Consider the following 23488-nt stretch of genomic DNA (forward strand, 5'->3'; position numbering starts at 1 on the left):
AAGGTCATCATTGTATCTGTCCTTTGTACCAGTGGCCTTAAACAGTCCCCAAATGAAAAGTTAGGGCTTCCTTTTCTTCCCCTGGTCTCCAACCATATCCTATCCCTGTACCCTTACCACCATAATAGTATATAACCTACACAATAGCAAAGGATGACGTAGCAGCAGGGGAAGGCAACCCTCTGAAATGGGAAATAAAGCTTGAAGGATTTGACCACAGATACTAGGCCGTGCAGGGAGTTAGTATGGGAGTGGCAGCATCATTTTTCCGATTAAGTCAATAGGACATTTCTGGCACTTCTGAAGCCAACTCTCTCCAACAAGGAAATACAGTCAGTCCCTCCCTCCTTGTATGATGTCCCACCAACCCCCAGCTCACCACTTCCCAACAGCTCCAAATAGTGCCTTCCCCAATGGCAGATGGTGACAGCTCCATGATGGCAGGGGGCATGGTTTCTTCTGTGCATGTACCCTGATGCCCATTAGTACTAGGGACTTAACTGGTGTTTGAAACTGAAGGTGACTATAAAAATATTCAATTTAGGACCTTTTCCCTGACCTGCTCCTAAAATAACTACCAAGACTTTTATGGACTAAAAATGGTCAAACTCAGAGAAAAAGTCAGGGCCCATACTTCCATGCATAAAACCTTTCTGACGATGGACTGTCATAGGAGTACTTCGCATTGGGTCAGATCTGGGTGGATCAGAAATTATAATCACAGGCTCTTCTCTATTAACATACAGATTTTCTCTCTCTCCCTCAAATGTTTTCAGGTAAAGGTCTGGGCCAGGTTCTCCAAGATCGCTTCAGGACTATCCCTCCCCTCCAAAAGCCCATCACAGATTGTTTCCACAATTGGAGGAACAAAATGACCTAAATCTTATACGTGGAATTAGATTTCCAAGGGATATAATTTAGGGATGCAAATATTCTAAATATTTGGGAATTTATATTCTAATATATAATTTAAAAAGAAAATTGGCAAGCATACTTTATCTTTCCTGGACAGGTCTTCAAACTGAAATATAAGAAACCATTTCATAATACATATTGTGTAAATAGGAATGGCTAAGGCAAAAAGTCATATGCCAGGCATCTCATCTATCCATACCAATTAGTTTAGAATGGGTTAAAAATGGTCCAGGATTAAATATCTGGCCAGCACAGTCTATCTTAAGACTTCTGAGAACTAGATGATAACTTGAAAATGATTATTTTCAATAATCTAGTTTGAAAATGTTCATTTTATAGATGGAAAAATTAGGGAGTAATTTTTCACTTCATTAAAGGACTCCTTATAGGATTCCTCTAAAAGGAAAATTACTTTAAAAAAGGAATCCAATTTATATAAATTATTCCCTATTTCAGCAAATCTCCTGTAAGCTCCACCCACATATGTTGGATCACTCATGTTTTTTTCCTTTTAAATCCTTTTACATTCTCTCTGTACTGCCTTTCTGCCTCCCATCTCTATACCAATAGCACAGCCTGCTCTTGCCCTAGTTTACTAAACTGTACTAGTAAAGTAGCAGAGGGACATACAAAATTTTGGGCAATTAAAATGAAACTTCTGCTCAATGACTTTTAATGTAGGTATTAATTTTAATTTCAATCTTTTTAGAAATAAGGAGATTGGGCCAATTATTTACCTTTTGGGGCCTCAAATAACAGAGTTGGGGCATAAATCTGCATCTTTTGCCTAAAAATTCTGTGCTTTTTGACTATAACATGCTGCTTTCTAGTCACTTTAAGCATTCTCATGCATCAAATGAAGAAATCTTGAGTAGTTCTTAAAATTCATATATAAAACATGTGTAATTTCTTCAGAGAGAAACATGGAGTGAGGTGGGAGGATTGCTTTAGGAAAGTGCGGATTGTTATGAGAAACAGAACAAACTGCGCTCTGATCAGCCCAGAAGAGAATCAGTAAATGAGTGCTCATGATTAAAACATTTCTCAGGAGTGGCAGATACTACTGAGGACCAGCCAATAATCAGAGTAAGAAAAGAGGAAAAAGAAAAGTGAAGAAACCAACATCAAAAAGCAAGGAAGTTCTGTAAGCAGAGCACCTGAATTTTGTCTACAGCATATTAACAAACTACATGTAGATAAGTCTTTGTTAAAGACTGGTAGTAACTCCAGAAAGTAATTGGGGTACAACTTCCTTAACTATGGATAGTATTTTATAATTAGCAGATTATCTCAAGAGGCTGAAAGTTCAAAATTTCTTGTCTCTATCTTTAAAACTGCCTAAAATGTTAGGGCCCCCATATCTCTAACACTCAACCAAAAACTTGTTGAAATCAAACAGCAGACTTCATTTCTCTGTGAATATAACTAGGAAATTAGTCTCCAAAACCTTGTAATGTGGTTATGTTTCCAATCTCTTCAACTATACTTCAAGATTATAGTATGTATATTATACATTATTCTTAATCTCTCAGTGCCTAAGTCTGTTTTTCCAATGGGACATAGAAAAATTAGGTCCACCTAGGCACTCTGATCTTTTCCATATCTTGTTTCAGTGATTTAAGGAAGTTATTTTTCAACTCACAGCCAACTGTCACACAATAGAAAGACCAGCCTTTCCTTTTCGTATCTTTTTAACCTACAAATCTCATTAGCTTACATAGACTAAATGGACCTTCCAACTAGCAGAGATTTCTTCTACCATCTCCCCCCCCCTTCAGTATTCCTGAAAGGACCAGATGAACAAGTAGTCCCAGTCATTGCGTGCTGGAGACTGGTAATAATGGCTGGAGCCTGAAGAGCTTTAAAGCCATTTGGAAGGATCAAAAATGGAAAACTGGAAGGCTAAAACAAAATCTGTTTATAGTTCTTTCAAGTGTCTTGGAACACAAGGTGTTCACCCTGTTCATTCAATTAGATGTGGATTGAGCAAAACCCCCTTGATGTTAATCTTTAAATCACTTATGGAGACATACGTGAAGACCAATAAACTCATTTTAAACCTTTGTTTGGTTATGCAGCATCATCACAGACAAAATGGGTTAGTTCTTCATTATCACTGTAACACACAACTATTATGGATAATGGAGAAGAGGTTAGTAAGGGCATTAATTTAATTCCAAGAGTGGTGGTGGTGATTAAGAGGACAAGGAATGTGCTATTCTTTTCTTTTAAGAGAGTACTACTGCCCTTATATAATATACTGTCTGTTTCAGCATTCTAGAGTATTGTCACTTTCTGCAACTTGGGTTTCTCCTTCCATCCTCATTTGTATTAAGGCTTCACCAACTTGACTAAAATAATGATTCACTGGTGTAGAACATGAAAAAGTCACAGAAGCACCAACCAGTTGAGAGGTATGTCCTATATATTCCTCCTTAAGGATTTCAGGAACTGCCAAGAAGATACTTAACACCTTTTATTGTATATGATTCAAGCCCATCCCTTCCCCACCCTTAACACCTTTTATTGTATATGATTCAAGCCCACCCCCCTTCCCCACCCCTTGGACAAAGTGTATATGCTAAAAAAAAATTTACTTTTAAAAGTCCTCCCCCACCCTAAAATTTTTGTCAAAAATTAAGATGCAAAAGCACCAAAATGTGATGCTCTCATATTGCAACCAACAACCAAATGGGGCAATAGTGAAAGTTCTGAATCAGGTCTCAATCTTTTTCCAAGAGTCATAGAAGAATAACCTATTTTTTCCTTTAATTGTGAAGCAGGTTTGGCCCATGGATAATAACACTGTTCAAGTATAGGTTGACTAGTTCCCTTTCAACTTTGGTACTCCATTTTGTGACCTTACAGACTCCTAAAGAATGTGATGGAGAATTTGGGAGGAAAGGGCAATGGACAATAGGGGAAAAAATAAAATAACTTAGGCATGTGATAGAATAGCACCAAGGAATCATGACATGACATCGGAGCAGCAGAATGTCATGAATTGTGCTCACTTCTTACCATCACTTTAGATTCCTCCTCTCCTCCCTCCCAAAGGTCATTTCCTATCCTATATTATCCTCTCATTTTTTTCTCACCCTAGCCTAAAACTTCAACAATAATTAAGATGGGATAAAGATTTTGCCATCTACATCCAGAAAAAGAACTAAGAGACTGAATGTAAATCAACACATGCTATATTTACTTTTTTTTTTTTTAATCTCTCTGGTGGTTTTTCTCTTTTGCTGATTTTTCTCTCAAAATAATTCATAAAGCCGTGTTAAAAAAAAAAAACCTATTTTGCATATTTCTAACAATAAAAAGGTTGTTTTTCTTGTCTAACATGGAATGGTACCAGTTGTCCCACTCATGATCAGATTTAGAGCTGGAAAAGAATTCAGATATCAATCCAATCCCATCATCATTTTATGGCCAAGGAGACAAAAGTGACTTGCAAAATAATTAAGTTAATGGTGAAATCAGGACTAGATCCCACTCCCAGGCCCAGGGTCTTCCCATTATGCAAATTCTCCTTGGATATTTTCCCTTCATTGCCTTGAGTCTTGAGCCGAAGTTTTGTTTTCCTGGAGTAGTTGTTGCTCTAGCCCCCCCCTCAAAAAGAGGACTGTAGTTTCTTCATTTGCAAAAGTTTCAAAAAATTTCTAATGTAAGGATTCTACTTTCCTGAGTAATATTTGTTTCCTGTTCCCTGAGACTAAAATGCCTATATGGAGATCTCTTGATCCTTTCCAGATTCCACAGAATAGACCCAAACCCAGGAAGATATCTTGTGTTAAATGTTGTTTCTGGGCTTTTGGAGAAAAGCTACATTCCAAGCCATTTTATGAGGCTCCCTTGTAAAGCAATATCCAAGGGCCTGGTATAAACACAATAAGCACATGTTAAATAATTAAAATTTACCTGAGCAGTCACCAATCACCAGAAGATCAACTTATTCATATTGTAGTACAGGAGACTGGTCCATAACAGCATCAGAATAAGAAGTGTAAATTTACTAACCAGTGTACTTCAATTAGATCTTTACACTAAACTGTTCTCTCCCACACTTCATTCTTTCATGTCATCTTTTATTGATGAAAATAAAGATAGCCAAAAGTACAAGTTCTACTACATACTACAAGTTTTTTTTTTTAAAGGAAAAGGAAGAGAGAATCCTAACATTAGCTGATCATTTGTTGGGAATGAGGGACTGATAAGGAAGAATATTGCATCAACAGCTATATAAATAAGTTGACAAAAGCTCACTAAGGGACTGACATGCACAAGTGAAGTTCAGTTGCCTTCTGAATAATCTTCGGTTATATAGTTAGTTTGCTTCCTAAAAAGAAATGTTTTTAGGATGGTGATTCTATTTTAATGAAGATCTATGGAAGCTGTATTTATTGGTAATTTCATATTCTCAATCATACTTCAAGAATTTAAAATCAACCACTCAGCTGGACACTCTCTATACATTATATGTATGTATAAATACACATACACATATGTAGATCCATTACTTGAAACATACCATTTCACATAGGTTCAAAAAGAACCAAGTATTTGGAAAATGGAAAAAGGGTTAAACTACTCTGCAATTAAAGAAAAATTCACTAGGACAATTGTACTCCTACATAATTGTGTTTTGGATCTGATTGCAAGAAATAACCCAATACAAATATTTGCTGTATACTGTTGAAAAAATGCAATTGTGTGCTGTTTAAAAGAGCTTTTCACTTGCTAATACATCAAGTTATAGGAAGCTGAGAATAGTAAAGAAAAGAAAGCCCAACTTTTCCCAGAACTTTTGCCTTGCTTCCAAGTTTGAGAAAAGACATTACCCTTTTTAACTTTCTTCAAAAAACAAAAACAAAAACAAAAAAAGCTTACTGCCAGGAAATATTCCCAAAACCACCCACCAAGGCAACACACATGCTGAAATATTCAGCTTCAGAGATATGTAAGTGAAGGTGTGTTCATGAGTTTGCCTTTGAGTTTTCTTTTACTTTCCTCTACAATGGTCAAAACACTTTTGCATTTTATCAGCGCATTTATCAGCCAATTCCTTCACCTTCCAGGACTCCTTCCATGGAAAAAGAAGCTAGCTTAGCCTCTTACTTCTTTCTTCCCTAACCCTCCCAATCTTGACATTTAGAGTAGAAATACTACCAGATTCTACATTGAAAAGTGCAAAAGCCATGATGTTCTTTGTAATGGTATTTAACATGTAATCCTGTTTCTTCCCTGCAGTCCAGACATCCTCTTCTTTCCTTACTTCATCATAAGCAGAAACAGATAAACAACAAATGTCTGCCCCAGAGATCATTCTGCCTTCAACTCTCCAACCTCCATCCGTGGCATTGTCAGGACACTTCAAAAAAAATACCTGGTAGTAATGTTTAAGAACAAATGTGTCATATTTCCCCATAACAATGTTAATTTTTGAAGCTCAATAAAGAACTCTTGTCCAGTTGAAGCATTAAAAGCATCAGCCTGTTTTTATTTTATGACAATTTTATTGAACAGTATTTTAAGACTTCATCTTTATAAACAAAGCTCTGCTGAGCACTACTGAGGCAGCACCTGCAAATAATGCTGTGGCCATATCAAGAAGAAGCCATTTATTTTATCAAGCATTTGGTTTCTTACCAGTTTAAATTCTTGTAGACCAACCAACATGACAGCTTAAATATAGGAGAATTTTTCAAGGATTGGAAATAGCTTAGAGCAGAAAGCGGCTACTGTTGGAATGTTTTTCAAAAGAATCTCATAACCAATTTTATTTAGGAAAGCTACCCCTTTTAAGGATAACATCCTACTCCACTGGAGTCAATTTTAGGGTGTTTTTTTTCACTCCTTAATCAAGCACTTCTCTAATATAAATTAGTAGTGCTGGGATCCAATTAAAGAATGGAAGAAATCAGCAAGGGATTAGATGCATCCCTAGTTTGAAGTATAAAACTCCACAGGATAGGCTGGTATTTCTCAACACATGAATTTGAAGTCTTTTGTTTTAAATACAGACCTATATTTTCATGCAATGGGCTAAGTAAAGAATGGCACTACTACCTTGAATTTTCTCTGAATCTTGAAGAAAAAGTCTGCAAGTGGAATTTTTATTATAGATGTCCTGACAACTGGGAAAAAAAAAAAAAAGCTATCAACTATGTTTTACTTAATACTGTGTTATACTGAAAAAGAAAGGAAAAGGTCACCTAATGATTGTATGTACAACTACAATGTGTATACAAAACAAAAATCCAAGTTTTGCATGTGAGCAAAATGTTTCCCTAAGAGTTCTGTAAAATTTGTAGATTGGCGTATTCAGAAATACATTTTAAACAAATGTCACTAATCCCTTGAAAGCAAAAGAAAATAAACGCACCAACTAATTGACCAGATGCAGAAAAAAGTCAAACCTAATTAATATTCTCTTCAATTCACTAAATACAACACTAAAATAAAAGTTACACAGAAATTTGAAAATTATCATGATAGTGTTTACAAATGCACACAGCTTTGAGAAAAGCTTTACAAAGCCTTCATACTATACAAAACTTATGACAAAAATCAAAGGAAATAATGTAAATCCATTTCCAACACAAACCTACTTCATTAGAAAATCCAAAGGAAAAGGTGTATGAACAGTTTCACAGAACACATATTAGAGACGTTTTACTGAAACTCCAATGCCCAAAACAAGATAAAAATACTTAGCAGTTAGCACTATTATTAATTAAAAAAAAAAAAAAATCTCAGATACACAAAAATCAAATTCCAGAGTGCAGGCATTTAATTACATTTCACAACAAGAAAAGTAATGTTGTGATTCAACCAAAATTTATAGATTTCTCCAGTTTCCACTATTTATTTAATTTCATGAATAATGAAACCAAGTTTTCCTTTTTAGTATTTTTAATCTGAAGTGTAGAAACAAGTCAAAATAACCAAGTAGCTACAATAAGGTGAAAAACATTTAATCAAATAAATGTTAAGAACACAGAACCAAAATAAATTTGAAAAAATAAGCATAAAGACTCATTTTTCATCTCCTATTCAAATAACCTATATTTCTGGTATTGAAAATAGTCAACGTTCCGTTAGAAGGGGATTTGCTGTTGAAATAAGATTCCAAAAAAAAGTTTGTTGACGTTTTATACTTTGTCTTCAGAATGAAATACAATCACTTAACAGAGGTTTAAATTGAACAGTATATACAACCATCATATTGCTTTTTTAAGTTGAGGAGGCAACACCTAATGATCAGTCAAAGCAAATTTGTACTTGTGTGAATTACCAGAAGATCCACAAAGCAGTCACCTCTTGATTGGAATACAAGTCTGTACAACCCCCTTCCCTGAACAAAAATCCTGTGCTGTCAAATCTGCTAAGAATGTAGTGTTGAACAGGCTTTCAAAACTCTTAATGGTCACATGAATAAAACTGTTGCCACTTGTATCTAAATCACACCACACTTTATTTCAGTGCTACCACTGACATGCAACACCAAAAAGGCACTATTTTGTGTGGAAAACAATTCTTTTCAAGGCTGCTGTTTAAGCACACTGATTTGCAAGGAATGTTGGGGACTTTTCAAATCAAGACATAAGTGCCCTGTAAGAGACAAAAAAAATTTTGTTTCTCATGATCTCTCCAACCTCCCATTTTCCATTAAGGCTATCATTCTATATAGTAATACAACACCTCTGCCAGGGTTCTTAAATAAGTTGTGAAAGAAGGCAGGCAGGGGCAATGGTGACCAAGATGCTCCCAAACATTTCAGTGGCTACGACTCTTGTTAGCTGAGCTCCATTTAGTTTTTGGTTTTCTTGTTTGTTTTTGCCTCTGAGTGCCCTAGCTCCCAAAGAAAGACAAGGAATCCTAAAAGATCCTGTCCCCCTCTGGCAGCTGTAGTTTGTCTGTTTGAAGACACACTAATTGTTAGATTCCTGATCAAACAACTGCAAAAATAAAAGCTTCTAAAATAGAATTCAAGCAAAAACTACTACTTGTCAATCTACGGGACCAGCTTATCAAGTAATTCTTCTAATGAATTACTGCTGACATTGATTGACTTAATTTTGACTCTCTATATAATGCTTATTCTTTTTAAAAGGACCCCTCTATCTAGTCCCTTAAGTTCTCTTATGGGTCAAAATTTCTCATAAGTGAGTCAGAAGGAACATATCAGCACCATTAGTCCATCTCAGCAAGAACTTCAAAACAAATCAAGCATCTTAAACATTGATTATATGTTTTTGTTTTGGGTTTTTTTTTTTTCTTTTTCTGGTTGCTGATGATATAAAGAAAATGGACAATTTTAAACTGACTACTGAGATTTGGTGGTCAAACCAAAATTGCTCTAGGGGGCCGGAACACTTATTTCTGTGGCAAAAGTCTTATTCCACACAATTATAATTGTGACAATGGGAATCTGTGTTCAAGGTTATAAACATAAAACTCAGTTTGGATTTTTATAAAACAGTTCTGCTCATTACATAGGAGTCAATTAGGCAAATAAAGCAGCAACTTCTAAAACACACAACTGTCTATACATCAAGAACCTTTGAGAAGCAATAAAGGTACATACAATGAATCTGTATACACAGAGATTTTATTCAATTGCAAAAGAAAATTAGGACTTTAGACAAAGCTTTGACCCTATAACAAAGCAAATCTGTCCAGCTTTGAACCAAAAAAAATCTAAATAGCCAACTTCTATTTTACAATGGCTTGCAATAGCACCCATCAAGAGCTTTGCTGACTTAATCTTAATACATTTCTATTTTCTTCATCCCAAATGGTATAAAACCAATCTAGACTCCTTGATAAGCATTATATGGTCATTTGAGTTTTAATAAATGGTTTCTCTAAAAGTGAGCCAAAATTAATTTTCTGTTCTCCCATTACAGCTCTACTGGAACATACAGCAACATTTATCCTTGCAGCAATTCTGTAAACAGTCAACCAGTGCTCTCAGTCTTACTGAAACCAATCTATTTGCAATTTAAACAAATCCACAGGTTCTAACCTGGAAATACTAGGAAAACAATCTTGATGCATTAATCACAGCACTATGAAGATCTAGCCTACAAACAGTTTACATGAACAGCTACCCTAATACAAGTTTGACTTTTCTTGAACCTATAGGTCTGTCATTTAGATCAACAACAGCTGCCATGGCTTCATCACGAGACTCGAATGCAACCATTGCTTCACCTGTGGGCATGCCTTTTTCATTATATTTTAAACACACCGAGCCTGGGATCACTTGATAGCCATAAAAGAAATCTAAAATTTCATCAACAGAAACAGTGAAGGGCATATTTTGAACTTTAATAACTGTTGGGCCTGGTTTTCCAGAAGTTGTTCCAAATCCAGGGGGTCCCCCAATATGAAGTGCTCCAGGCCCAGGACCAAAGTTTGGTGGCCCACTCAAATGTCCAGCAGCACTACCAAGACCCGGTGGACCACCTCCAAAACTTGGAGGGCCACTCAAGGTACCAGGTCCATTTCCAAAATTCTGAGGGGCCCCTCCAAAAGCTGAAGGTCCACTTAAATTATTGGGACCACTTCCAAAACCCTGAACATCAATACCTAAACCAGGCAAACCACTATTTCCAACAGAAGGTATTCCAGGTCGGGCATCTCCAAAGGCCCCTCCTAATCCTGGTGGTGGAAGTGGTGGGCCAAAGGCATTTGACCCACTAAAGTTACTGGGAAAATTAAATGGAGGCCCATTGTTTGCTTCTTTTGAGCCTACAGTCAGGAAAGCATGCTCATCACCTCCAGCATTTGGCATTCCTGGCACTGTGGCATTACCTGGCAATGGAATTTTTAATCCTTTTTTCACTTGAGATGGAGGATTTTTTTCAATTTCCCTCATGTCCTCTAAGGTAATTACATGCAATAAAGCTTCTCTCCCATTAAGTTTTTTACGGTGTAAGCGTTCAGCTTTATGTGCATCATCTTCAGTTTTAAACTGAACCAATGCTTGTCCTAACCCTTGCCCAGTGTTATCAACAAGAATATGTACAGCATTTTCATCCACTGGAATTTCCTCTAAGAACTGTAGAATATCCATCTTGGTAATGTTGAATGGAATATTTGATATATGTGCACATAATTTTGGTGAACTATCTCCCTCAGTATTTAAAATAATCTCTCTCTGATCATAACTGAAGTTCTGTAACCTCTTCCGAATCATGTCTATCTTTTCTAACATTCCCTTTTTAGTTATTGGGTGAACCTGAATAAAGCGATTCCCCATGTATTGCTTATGACGACACAAAGCTGCCTTGTAATCAGACTCGCTCCTGAATTCTACAAAACCTTCACCTGTTGCTTTCCCATTGGGTCCATAAGCAATATAAATACTATCTTCCACAATATCTAGCTTTTTAAAGAAATCAATAACATGTTTGTTTTCTGCTTCAAAGGGTAGACCTTTCAAATACACACAAAAACCAGGCTCATGTGGAGATCTCGATCTTGACCTTTTCTGCCCACTAGGCGACTTTGACCTGACGAGTGTCTGAGGAGGGGGGTGTGTCTGTCCAGAAGGTCCCATGCTTTGCTTGAAAGTGATATGGCCTCCAGCAGCTACCCACTGTCTTTCTGTGGCCGGGCTGACTTCAACATAGCGTTGAATCATCAGCATTCTGTTTCTTTTCAGTGCTTCAAATGTATCTTGAGGGGAGAAAAACTTAACTAATCCATTCCCATTATTTCGGCCTACATGATCTTTCAACAAATGCACTGCATCTACACGAAGCCCATGGAAAAAGTCTTTGACATCAGTTTCCATTGCAGAAAAGGGCATCCCATGGACACTGACATACAGATCATCAGGGTTGATGGGAAGTGGCTTCAGACTACTTTGAGAGTTCATTTGAATAGGATTAACAGGATTCAAAGGACCCAAAAACATTGGGTTCAGGTTACTGTTCAGATTCAGTGCTGCTCCAGATCCATTCATCCCAGTAGGTATGGGTGCCACTGGTGGTGGATTCAAAGGAGGCATTCCTGACAGAGGTGGCATAGGGCTCATGGGTGGCACTGGAGGAACAGGAGGTATCGGGGGTACGGGAGGCACAGGAGGCAGTGTAGGTACAGGAGGAGGAACAGGTATCGGAGGAATAGATGGCATTGGAGGCAAGGAGGGCATTGCTGGTATTGGAGGAATTGGGGGAGGTGGGACTGTGCTCATGGAGGACGCTGTGCTAGGTAAAGTTGAACTAAATGTTGGGCTCCCAAAGGAAGCCCCGATATTTGGAGGAGCTGTTCCTATGTTGGCTGTGGAAAATGTAGGGATGTTTTTGTTACTTTCATGCACAGACGTGGCTGCAGTAACCACACTGGGAGAAGGATTATTAAAATTGGGAACTGTGGTGGGTAAATTTACCCTGCCACTCATGCCTGAACTAGGAGGCGGGCCTGACCGGCTAGCATTTGCTGGTGGCATATCTAAGTTGGCAGTTTCAAAACGTCTACGACTGAGTTCAATCATATTTTGCATTTCAGTTTTACTACTCAACAATAGTGTTACTTTTGACCCTTTAATAGTACCACCTGTGCGCATCATACCAAGCCTTGCATCTTCATCAGTGGCAAAAACGATGAAAGCCTCACCCAGTTCACCCCCTACAATATGCACGCCCCCATCAGGAATGGTCAATCCAGAGAAGAAGTGGCGAATGTCCATGGTCCCCGCCACAATTGGGAGACCTTGCAAACGGATGACCACAGCCATGCTGCGCTGAAATAACACACACCTGCAGATGAAAAAAGGCAACGGCTATGTCAGACTACTGTTTGTCATACCATTTATTTAGCTAGTAGAATCACCATCTACCATAATAGGCACTCAAGCATCTCCTCAAACTAACACAATTAAGTGTTAATATAGATTTTGTTTTAAGCTTTCTAGAAAGGGAAAGCTAAGTAATTAACAATTAAAACCACCACAATATCAACTTCCAAAATACATTGTAGAAACAGATTAAAAGTTCAGTCCAAAGACCCAAAACTATCAGAACAAAAACAATAAGAGACAGCAATTTTATCATACAGACTACCAGTTATTTAATGACATTTAAGGAAACATATAATTCACTTTGGGAATGACTCTTTAACAACCATGGGAGTCACCTTTAAATAATACACCACAGAAAATACAGCTTACTGCCGCCCTCCCTACAAACCTGGCAACTTCTTGGGACTATTAAAACATTTTACATAGCTGCAATTCCTGAACTCTAAATGTAACAGAACCGAGGAACTATATAGTACTGATTACAAATGGTTCTTAACAATATGAATTATTCAAACAAATTTTAAGTGAGAACTAGTTTTAAGTTAGTTCTCTGCTCAATCTATTCAGAACTATAGTCGATAAAACTATTATCTTACTCAATGTTGAAATAAATTAGAGAACCCCAAAGAGATGACAAGAAATGTGTTTACTCCCAGCACTCCTGATTTCTTCAGGTATTCAACAACTAAAACATTTTCCAGGAGAACCCTGCTACAATGCTAGTCACTGTAAAACGATTTTGATTAAACCACGGGTCCAATCACCCATCCCAATATCCCCTCCACAAAAAAATAATTCTCAATATTCTGGGTTCTTTGGGGAAGGGGGGGGGTTAATATTTTACTTGACAGGGATATGTTTCTACTATGTCCTCTCAGTATGACTCTTGAAGGAAAGAAAAAAAGAGGATCTGAATAAGCTATTATTGGGACAGCATGATTATAGAGAGCCTATAGAGCTCCCAGGTTGCTTTACATGGTAGCAGGGCTCTACTGTACTTTTTCTTTTTTTAAACTAAAGGTTAACAAGGCCAGAAAGGGGAAAGTTACATCTCCCTATATAAGAATTTTATATTCCAATTTCCAAACTTTGAAAACACTGGTTTTATAACACTAATTCTGGGGATAGCAATTTGCCAAAGTGATTAATAAATATTTTGTCCATGTGACAGGATATTATAATTTGCAATTAACTTTCATAGAGTCAATACCATCTTTATTCTAAAGACTAGAAATATAAAATGTTTGAAGCTTAGTAATGTAGTTCACTTTAGTACAGAAGGATAATTCAAATATAATTATGCCTCTTAAATGAGCTGTGACCCCAGGCCAAGTCACTTAACCTCTCTGGGTTCTTTCCCTTACTGGGCTAGATGCTTCTCCTCCCCCCCCCCCCCAAGATCCCTTCAGATTTAAAATTCCATAATTCTATCAACAGTACTCTTTATAATCAAATTTCCTGAATACTGACTAGATCTAACAAGATAACATACAAGCTTCTTTCATTATTATGATTACTACAGTATAAAAGGGAAACAGTACTGTTTTGGTTTTATATTTTGTAGACCCTGCACAAAAAAATAAATAAAAATAAAACAACCTAAATTTATTTGAAGAATAATGATGGGAAGGGCTTTTTGTATGTGCTCCAAAATGTTAACTTTAACTTCAGAGGATAGTTATTATTAAAAAACTTATTTTAGATATGAAGTCTACATATTTTAGCCTGAATGAGTCATAATGGAACCTTTAAAAAAGTCGATGTGCTTAATTGGCCTAAAGGTGCATGCTGAATCCCTATATAATACTGGACTTTATTTAAAGACGAATAACCAATATAGGACATAGTATGAATAATCCAAGTATCAAAAAACACAAGTGAAATAAGTTAGCTTATATGGGGTACATAAAAGTATCCTATTGTGGTCCCAAAACACGACACACAAACCAAACAAGGCCTTAGTGCCATACAAAGTAAATACTATACAAGTCTTTTCCTGCTAAAGGTGGGAACCTAGCCAAATTTATACAAGGCAAAAATATGCTGATGAACATATGCCATTGGAGATTTCTCTGCAAAAATCTTTGCGCTGAAATAGATTGTTTCTGAAAGACTGGGATTTCAACCAGAATAATTCTGGAAGTTAAGAGAACACAATTTCCCCACTAAGTCTTCAAAACAAGAAAAAACAATCATCTTTTAGGTTTGGAATGGGGGAGGAGAGAGCCAGAGCCCTGCCACTTAGTGTAAACTTCAATCAACTCTAACTTCTCCCAAAGTGTAGTTCCCTCATATACAAAAAGGATTTGGGCTTAAAAATACAGGAGGCAAGGGATTCTTTAAAAAAAAAAAAAAAAAAAAAAAAAAACTCGTTATCATGAACCTTTAGCCATCTAGTGAAGCCAAAAGATTCTTTCTTGGAATAAATGTTTTTATATGCATAAAAGAAAATACATAAAATTACAAAGGAAACCAATTATATTGCAAAGTACTCATCAAAACATTGAAAAGTAGGCTCACAGCTCTTCATCTAAAGAATCTGCAATTATACCAATTTCAAAAGCAACTACATTTCAATGGATCTAGAATACTACTGGGAGGGGTTGGGGGCGAGAAACCTATTTATTCTACAACATTTGGGAATGTAACATTTAGCCACATAGGACCGAAGGAGTGCAAAACTGATCCCAAAGTAATCTACACCAGCAGTACAAAGCACCTAGACATCCCTCCCCCACCCCCAAGAAAGAAAGAAGCTTAAGACACACCAATTTGTATTTTGCACAAAATCTTATGGTTATTTAAACTACCTTGTTTTAACTTAAAGATAAACAAACCTTCAATTCAAAAATCTCTTACCTGAAAAAACAACAGATGTATTTTCTTAACAAGTAGCAGAGGCCAAGTCAATCCTGTGGGCAACCAATTAAAACCAACTTTTAGACTGCAATAAAGAATAAATGGAGGCAAAAATCAATGTAGGAAACACACAAAATAGTATTTGCAGTTCACAATGAACTGTCTATTAAGAAGGCTCAAGTTTGAAACCACCACTGGGCACTTGAACTAGAAAGCATCCAAAAGATGAACTGTGCCAAAACCCACACACACTTACTACTTAATAGTGCTTTCAAGTTTTGGTGTCTGTATCCAATAAGAATGATATTTTTATATAGATTTGCCCTAAAAAAAGTGAATCAGAACTACAACATTTATTTTGCTTAGTTTCACACTTGACATTTGCTTTTCTAATTGAAGGATTTGGGGGTGAGGTAGTGTAAAGAAGAATATGATTCTTTTGTCCATAAACAATCCAGTACATCCTAACCATGAAATAGTTCAATTACTTAGACCAGTCCAGCTTCTGCAGTTTTTACCACTAAACTCTAGATAAAAGTCTGATACTAAAACTGTGAATAACATCACTTTAAGTAAGCAAATTATGTCAACTCCATGGAATTTTAGGAAATTAGTATAACCACTCTTCCAACAGTTGCCTTCATACATACAAAACCTCAACCAACACCATAAGCACTAAAGTCAATAGTCAAAATAAACAGTCAAAAAAGGTTTCAGTTCTGAGAATTTATAACCAAAAAAAAAAAAAAAAAGTAAAAAAAAAAATTTAAAGTTCTAAGGAAACTGAGTTTTCCCTAAAACATCTGAATCAAAGTATCTACAAGAAACTTCAGAACACTCCCCAAAACATTCATAAGTGAAGCATCTTTCACATTTCCTTAAAAATCAGTATTAAGACGATATTCAAGTAACCTACAGTAAGTGATTAAGACAAAGTCAATAGTCCTATGGGAAGAACGGTAAGCCATGTGATAACGCGCCTTACTAGAATCATGCTCATTTTTAAACCTAAAATCATTCAAAACCAAAAGCCAATAAAACTAACAATTGTTAATATTGATGTACAATAAGTTATTTAGAATATTTCAAAAGCTAATTACACTCTAATCCGAAAATAAATATTCTACCATCATCATTCCAAACAATCCCAAGATACAAACTAAAATAACTCACCACTTATACAAATAAATTATCAATTAATGAAAGTATTATGAAATAGTACAAAAAATTACTTAACTCAGAAAATACACAAAATGATTGGGAAAGATACATAAGTATGTTATTTAAAATGCAATTATAATATGTATTAATTCTATAGTGTGCTAATTGACTTTTTCTGATAGTCATTACACAGCAAATTAAACCCTTAAAAAGCTTAATAAATTGTAAAACCACATTTAACTAAGCTGTCCCAGCAAATACAGAGAGTAAAGGAAGGAACTTAGAATAGCACTTCTTAAATGTAGGCAATGTTTAATGAGAATGGGTCTACATTATATAAAATTTTCTTCTAATAATTTCTAATTTGGCTTCACTGTCCCACAGATAAGAATTATTAGCAACTGTGATCATTAAAAATTATTTCTTAAAAATATGAAAGATTGGGTCTATAATTGTCATTTTTCATTGCAGCAAAAATTGTGTTTTCTCTAGTATATAAAATTGGTTGAAATGACAAGTAGATACCATGCAGATGAGTATAACTTCAACACCATTTTATTAATACCATGTGGCAATTTTGCAAGTTGCTAAATCCACCAACATATTTATTGACATTTTTGTCAAAAATTCTGTTAGAGGAAAAGGGTTAGTTCTTGGCCCAAAATATTAAATAACAGCTAAAATCAAATCAAATGTGCCATGGCTGATGGAGTAGCAAGTGATAAGGTCAAAGGCAGATCAACTTTGGGGGAAGATTTTCTAGAGAACAGACCTTTTTTTCCAGGTCTTAAAAAGGCCTCTGATTATAAGATCCTCCACCCTTAGAAACTAATAAGCAACTTCAGCCAGGCAAGCAGGGATTGTCCCTTCAGACAACTCCATCCTCCCCAAAGAGATAAATCAGGTTTACCCTTAGGTTAAAACAAACTCCCCTCTCCACCCTGATCCCATTCCTCTTTTCCCACCAGGCCAATAATGATGCCTGTTTAGAAAACAGAAGATATGAGTTTGGGTGTCATCACTTGCAAATAATTCAAAGTTTGACTTTGGACAAGTCACTTAACATCTCTGGGTCTAAGTCTGGTTATGGGGTTTGACTCTTAGGATCTCTTTCAGAGATAGAATTCTAAATCTAATAAAACTTTTCATTAAAAAGATAAACTTAAAATACAAATGTAATTCAAGTAAAATGTTATACTTTGAAATATACTCAGATTAATCAGTCAAACCATAACCTAGCAAAAGTGATAGTGACATAAGACCCTTTCTGGTTCTTACAAGTGTTACATGTTTAGAAAAGAGAACTTGGAAGGGACACTAGAAGACACACGAACAAGATTACAAACAGCAGAGACTACAACTTTGTCTAGGTTGTCCTTGGTGATCTACTAGAGGTGCCAGACAAAAAGCTATTGACTTTGCATATTACAGCATTTCTGCTTCTGCTTTTAATTATGGACCACCTTCAGTCATAGAGATCCTCATCATCAGTCGGCTAAAGTATGTGGGTAGGTATAAAGAATTCCCACACCAAGGAAATCACAATTAAAAAAAGAAGTATCTTTGCAGCAGAAAATTTTTATCATTCTCAAAGGACAAGGAAAGCCAACTCATTTGCTTGGTGTCCTTTATAAATCTCAATAGCCAGATACATTCAGGCCTCTAAAAATGAGAAACTCAAGACTGGTGAAATTCTAAAGTATTATTTCATTTTTTTAGAGGAAGCAGTGTATAAAACTGGGTAAAAAAAATTATTAACTTCCAAATATAAATTACCTTAAAGAATGAAAGTAAAAGGACAAACAAATCTGACAATGGGTTTCAAATAATATTAAAACAAAAATTAATTAAAAATGCTTATGACTTGCTAATTCATAAACTTGAATTATATAGGTTATAATTTGTTCTACCCAAGTACCCTTTTGCTTCAACTACAATTTAATCAACATCTATTTCAGTTTTAAGACACCACTGTACTTTAATAAAACTTTAAAAAATAAATTGTATATTCTTGTAGAATTTTAAAAGCACAAAAAAAGACTTATCTTCACAATCACAAGCAGACTATATTGAGGTATATGGTTTGCAAGTCCATTACTTAACCTGACAATTCCATCCCCTCTCTAATACAAAAAGGCACAAAAGCAAAATTGAATTACTTTTAACACTACCATTTCCATCCACCAAAACCAATAGGCATCACAACTAAACAAAACCACTTCATTAGATCTTAAAAAAAAACCAAAATAAAACCAAACAGTAAAACAAACTCCAATAAGTGAGCCATAGAGAGAGACAAGGAGAATGAGCCAAGTGCTATAACCAGCAAACAGTAATGAACTTTTTTTATAATTACACAAAGATTTCAAAACAATTATAATTTAGTTAACTGCTCTTATTTTGTCCCCCTTAATGGATCACATTTTATGCTGGGATTTTAATAATTTCCAACATTAACAGGAACTTTTCACTTCTTCCATTAGCAACAGGTCAGTTGTCAAAAGCAGCATTTCTAAATGATCATACCAACTACACAAAAAAGCACTACATACTATCTTTTGTTTTTAATACTCAAAGACTAAAAAAAATAGTAAAAAAAAAGTCCAACTCATATTTATTTCTAAAACACTTTAATTCTCTGGTAAACCCACTCACTGTCACTGTAGGCTTTAAACTTGATGAACTCATACGTTGTGAATTGAATAAAAGTATATAAAGATTTGATAAGACCACGGAAAACTGAAGTGATTATTGTTTTCCTCCATAAAACTTAACGTTCTTTAACCACTGATACTTACCTTCTCCCTACATAAATATCCCTTAAAAAATTCAACTAAATTGGATCATACAGCAACATCCTGTCAAAAGCAAAGTGAACAGACTGGCATACTAGCTCTTATTCAGAAGCCTGAAACTCAACCCATTCCCCAATGCATAAAACTCAAAAAGCTTCAAACTCTTGCCTGTGCAAAGGTACTCTAAATTCTCTACATACTGGAATAAAAACATCAGGCTTAATTTAATATGCCAGAGAAAACTGGTTCCCTGCTCTCAGTATATTCCAATTAAAGCTTTGGAAAATTTTCTGCAGTTTCACTTTTACCGATTAAAAAAAAGGTGTTAGCAAAACCTAACCATCACAACAAATGTTGCATTTAAAGCACATTGACATTAGAGCATTCTTTGAAATTAATCTGCATCACATAGGTTAAAAAAAAAACCCTACATTCTTACCAAACACAAAAGTATTTCATTTTCTGAAAATGTTAAGTTATAATTACAATCCAAATATGTAAATCACCTAAAATACAACTTTTACACTCACTATTTAGCATTCTCAGAAAGTATTTCGCCAAGAAAAAAACACCTAGTCATGATTGCTTTCTGAGTCCGAAATTCCCCTTTCTTTCAGAGCTACCGTAAGGAAGAGCCAGCACAAACCAGAGCATACTATGTTTCCACAAAGATTTCTTTAAATTGTTAACAAGAAAAAATTGAGAAAGCATTTTGAAATATATTAAGATCCTTAACTACTCAATAAATTCAAACTATTTATTCGTTATGAATTTTTTTTTAACAAAGTTAACTTTTCAAACCATTTACTAAGAGCAAGGCAGAACTCTGAAACCAAAGCAAAAGCAGAAAAGGGAAATGCTCCATCTGATAATTTCCCATCAGGTATCAGTGCAACCAGACAAGACTTTGAATAGACATATTGTGAATAAGAAAAAATGGACACTGAACTATTCCTGAAAGCACAGGCCAAATCTATGATCAAGTGCTTGCAATCACGCACAGAGGGGACTCCCTATGCTATCTCCTGCCCTTCATCGCAAACCCCGATTTGTTTGGTGTTGCACAGTCTAAGAGTCCTCTTACTGCACACACCACCACCCAACGGATAAGTCGGTATCACCAACACACGACAACCTAGAATCTAATACTCGGTGCACAGGTGTTCGTACCTCGATACAGACACAACTCCACTGAGTATCATCATTCTCCCACTAAGCAATTCTTAATCTTGGTTTCCCCCCACAAGTCAAGGCAAGCTCACAGACACAAAAAACTCTAGGCCCTCATAGGTTAAGACTAGGAACTGGACCCTCCCTGGCTCCAGGGCATTTCCCACCCATTCCCGGGACTTCCAGGCGGCAGCACATCCCTTGTGAGCGGCTGCTCAGACCCCTCTCGTGCCCCGCGCCCCGCCCCCCCACCCCCCTCCCGCCCGCCTCAATGCATCAAGGCGCCTGAACAAGTCCTCCCTCTAAACTCCCGCAGCGGCTCCGGCCAGAGGGGGCGTCCTGCTACAACCCCCGCCCCGAGGGGGGGAAGTCCTCGTGGCCACCCCAGCGCAGCTTCTGCGGCCGGGCGCGGCCTCGCTAAAGCTGTTTCTTTCCCTCCCCGGATCCGGCCCAAAGGGGCGGCCTTCCTCCCGACTCCCTCCCCCGAGGCTCCGGCCGCGGCGGGCGTCGTCCCTGCGGGGCCCTCTCCTCAGCTCCGCGGCAGTATCCCGGCCCGGGCCCCGGCTCCAAAGCGGGGGCGCGGGCAGGGGCGGGGGCGGGCCGACTACTGGGCCCTTTGTGTGGGGGGCTGAGGCGGACTCCGCGGCCTCCGAAGGCCCCGCCCCGAGCCCCGCCGAGCCCCGGCCGCGGTGGGGCGGCCCGAGCCCCGCACAGCCCCGCCCGCCCGCGCCGGGGCTGCGGGAGTCTTACCGGGGAGAGCTGCGCGGTGCCCGAGCCCAGACCCGAGCTACCCCCCGCGCCAGTGTCTCCGCCCCGCGGCCGACAGCCCCAGCCCGAGCGGGGTCCCCGGATCCCGCAGCAGCCGCCGCCGCTGCCGCCGCCGCCGCCGCCGCTTCAATCGCCGTCGCCCCCGCCGCCGCTACCGCTGCTGCACAAAATGGCCGCCGCCGCGCTGCGCTGCTCCGCGCTCCAGTCAGGGGGCGGGGCGACGTCCTGAGGGGTGGGGCCGCAGGCTAGCTGGAGCAGGCGCACTGGAGGCCTGGCTGGGATGCTCTCCATCCTCTAGGCGCCTGTAGCAGAAGGGGAGAAGAGCTGAAAGATCTTGGAAGGGTCCAAGCTCCACTGAGAACTGATAGAAACATCCATCCATTCATTCAGTAAATATTAAGTACCTACTATGTGCCAAGCACCGTGCTAAGAATTGGAAGGAAAACCTAGGAGCATCATGGGATCATCACCTGTATCTGTCCATCTCCCGTGTCTATGCCTTTGCACTAACTGCTCCTCAGTGGCCGGAATACTAGTCACCTCGGCTTTCTAGTGTTTCCTTCAAATTGCTGCTCAAGCAACGCCTGCATGAAACCTCGCTGCATGAAACCCTTACTTCTCATGGTCTTCCACCCCAAAATTTTATTTTGTATGTATAAACCATGCATTTAATTTTGCACATGCTTATTTATGTACTTGTTCTCTCCCTTCCCCGGCCCCACTGTGGTTCTTGAAGGCAATTTTGGTTTTTTTTCTTTGTTATCACCGGGGCCCAGAATGGCATGTGGTAACCTGCTGGTATTTGTTGTTTTTGATTGATTGCTGAATGTAAAATTAGAGGGAAAGTGGTTTAGAACCAGAAAGTGGATAGCCTTGAATGCTAGGCACAAGACTCTATTTATTAGACAACGGGGAATCAAATGAAAATTTTGAATAAAGGCTCAAAATACTTTATTCGGAGTATTATTTGATGATTCCTGTGAAAGTTGGGTTGGAAAGGGTATATAGTCCAGAAGCAGAAAGAACAAAGAAGAGGTAGTGAACTACAGTACCTGATGACAGCAGGTATAGATAGGGAGGTTGTGAATTTAATAGAGATTTTGGAGGCAAAAGCAACAGGACTTATAGAGAAGAACATACACCATATCTTGATGTCTACTCTCAGTGTATTTCTAAAATTGTTCTTGGATACAGTTCATTGACCCAAGCCTTAAATAATTGGTATATCAGACTGTAGCTTTACAACTAAACTTCAGACTGAGATCCAAAGCCACTTTGCTATTTTAAGTTGAAATCTCTTAAATTTCATACCCACAATGCATGCTAACTGAGTTGATATTGGTGATAAATGGCAAGAACAAAAAGGTTTTTTTTTTTAACGGATGTTGGGAGCAAGAAGAAAATTTAAAAATAAGGATGATTGACATGTATATGGCTACTAACCATATGACATGCATTGTGCTAAGTGTTTTATAAGTATTATCATATTTTATCCACACAACCACCCTAGAAGGTTAATTGACTTGCCCAAAGTCAACAAGTTAGTATCTTATTAAGGAGATTTGAATTCAGGTCCTCCTAACTCCAGACCTGGCAGTGCTTCCCCAACCAAAAAAAAAAAAAAAAAAAAAAAAAAGGAGGAGGGAGAGGATTATTGATTAGGATGAATCTGACAGTAATAAGTTGGAAGAAAGGCAGAACTGCTCAACTCTTGTTTGCTTTTCTTATTTGCACTAAGAAGAATGGCTTCAGATTGAGAAGCTTAAAATAAAACTGGTCAACAGAAAGTTTAAACTGAAGATATATTAGGAAATGGTGAGGTAACAATAGTGCCCAATTGTTTAGTTAGTAGATTCAAGTGGCTAAATGTGGATGAATTGCATCCCCAGTACCAAAAGCATATATGGTTGGACAGTGCTTGTTGAACTGCTATCTGCTATTTTACAAACTGTGGTAAGTGACAGACATAGCCCAAGTGTCCTATTTAAAAAAGAAAAAGATGAAG

General features: G+C 37.5%; 1 protein-coding gene across 5 annotated transcripts in view; it reads right to left on the reverse strand.

Moving 5' to 3' along the window:
- The window catches only part of LOC100930829 (RNA-binding protein 12), a 32135-nt gene extending 10517 nt beyond the window's left edge, over positions 1 to 21618 (reverse strand). Inside the window, exons 1-3 of one of the 5 annotated variants that reach the window (XM_031953914.1) lie at positions 21466 to 21553; positions 15590 to 15642; positions 6429 to 12689 (exon numbers count right to left, since the gene is read on the reverse strand). In XM_031953914.1, coding sequence (XP_031809774.1) covers positions 10028 to 12667 — 2640 coding nt within the window. In that variant the 5' untranslated portion in view covers positions 12668 to 12689; positions 15590 to 15642; positions 21466 to 21553 and the 3' untranslated portion in view covers positions 6429 to 10027. Of the gene's footprint in view, positions 1 to 6428; positions 12690 to 15589; positions 15675 to 21465 lie in introns of those variants that run through there. The other 4 variants (XM_031953918.1, XM_031953916.1, XM_031953917.1 and 1 more) reach the window with 4 other exon arrangements.
- Between the last annotated feature and the right edge of the window lie 1870 nt (positions 21619 to 23488).

The sequence above is a fragment of the Sarcophilus harrisii genome, chromosome 2 (genome assembly GCF_902635505.1).
Source record: "Sarcophilus harrisii chromosome 2, mSarHar1.11, whole genome shotgun sequence".
Classification (NCBI taxonomy): Eukaryota; Metazoa; Chordata; class Mammalia; order Dasyuromorphia; family Dasyuridae; genus Sarcophilus; species Sarcophilus harrisii.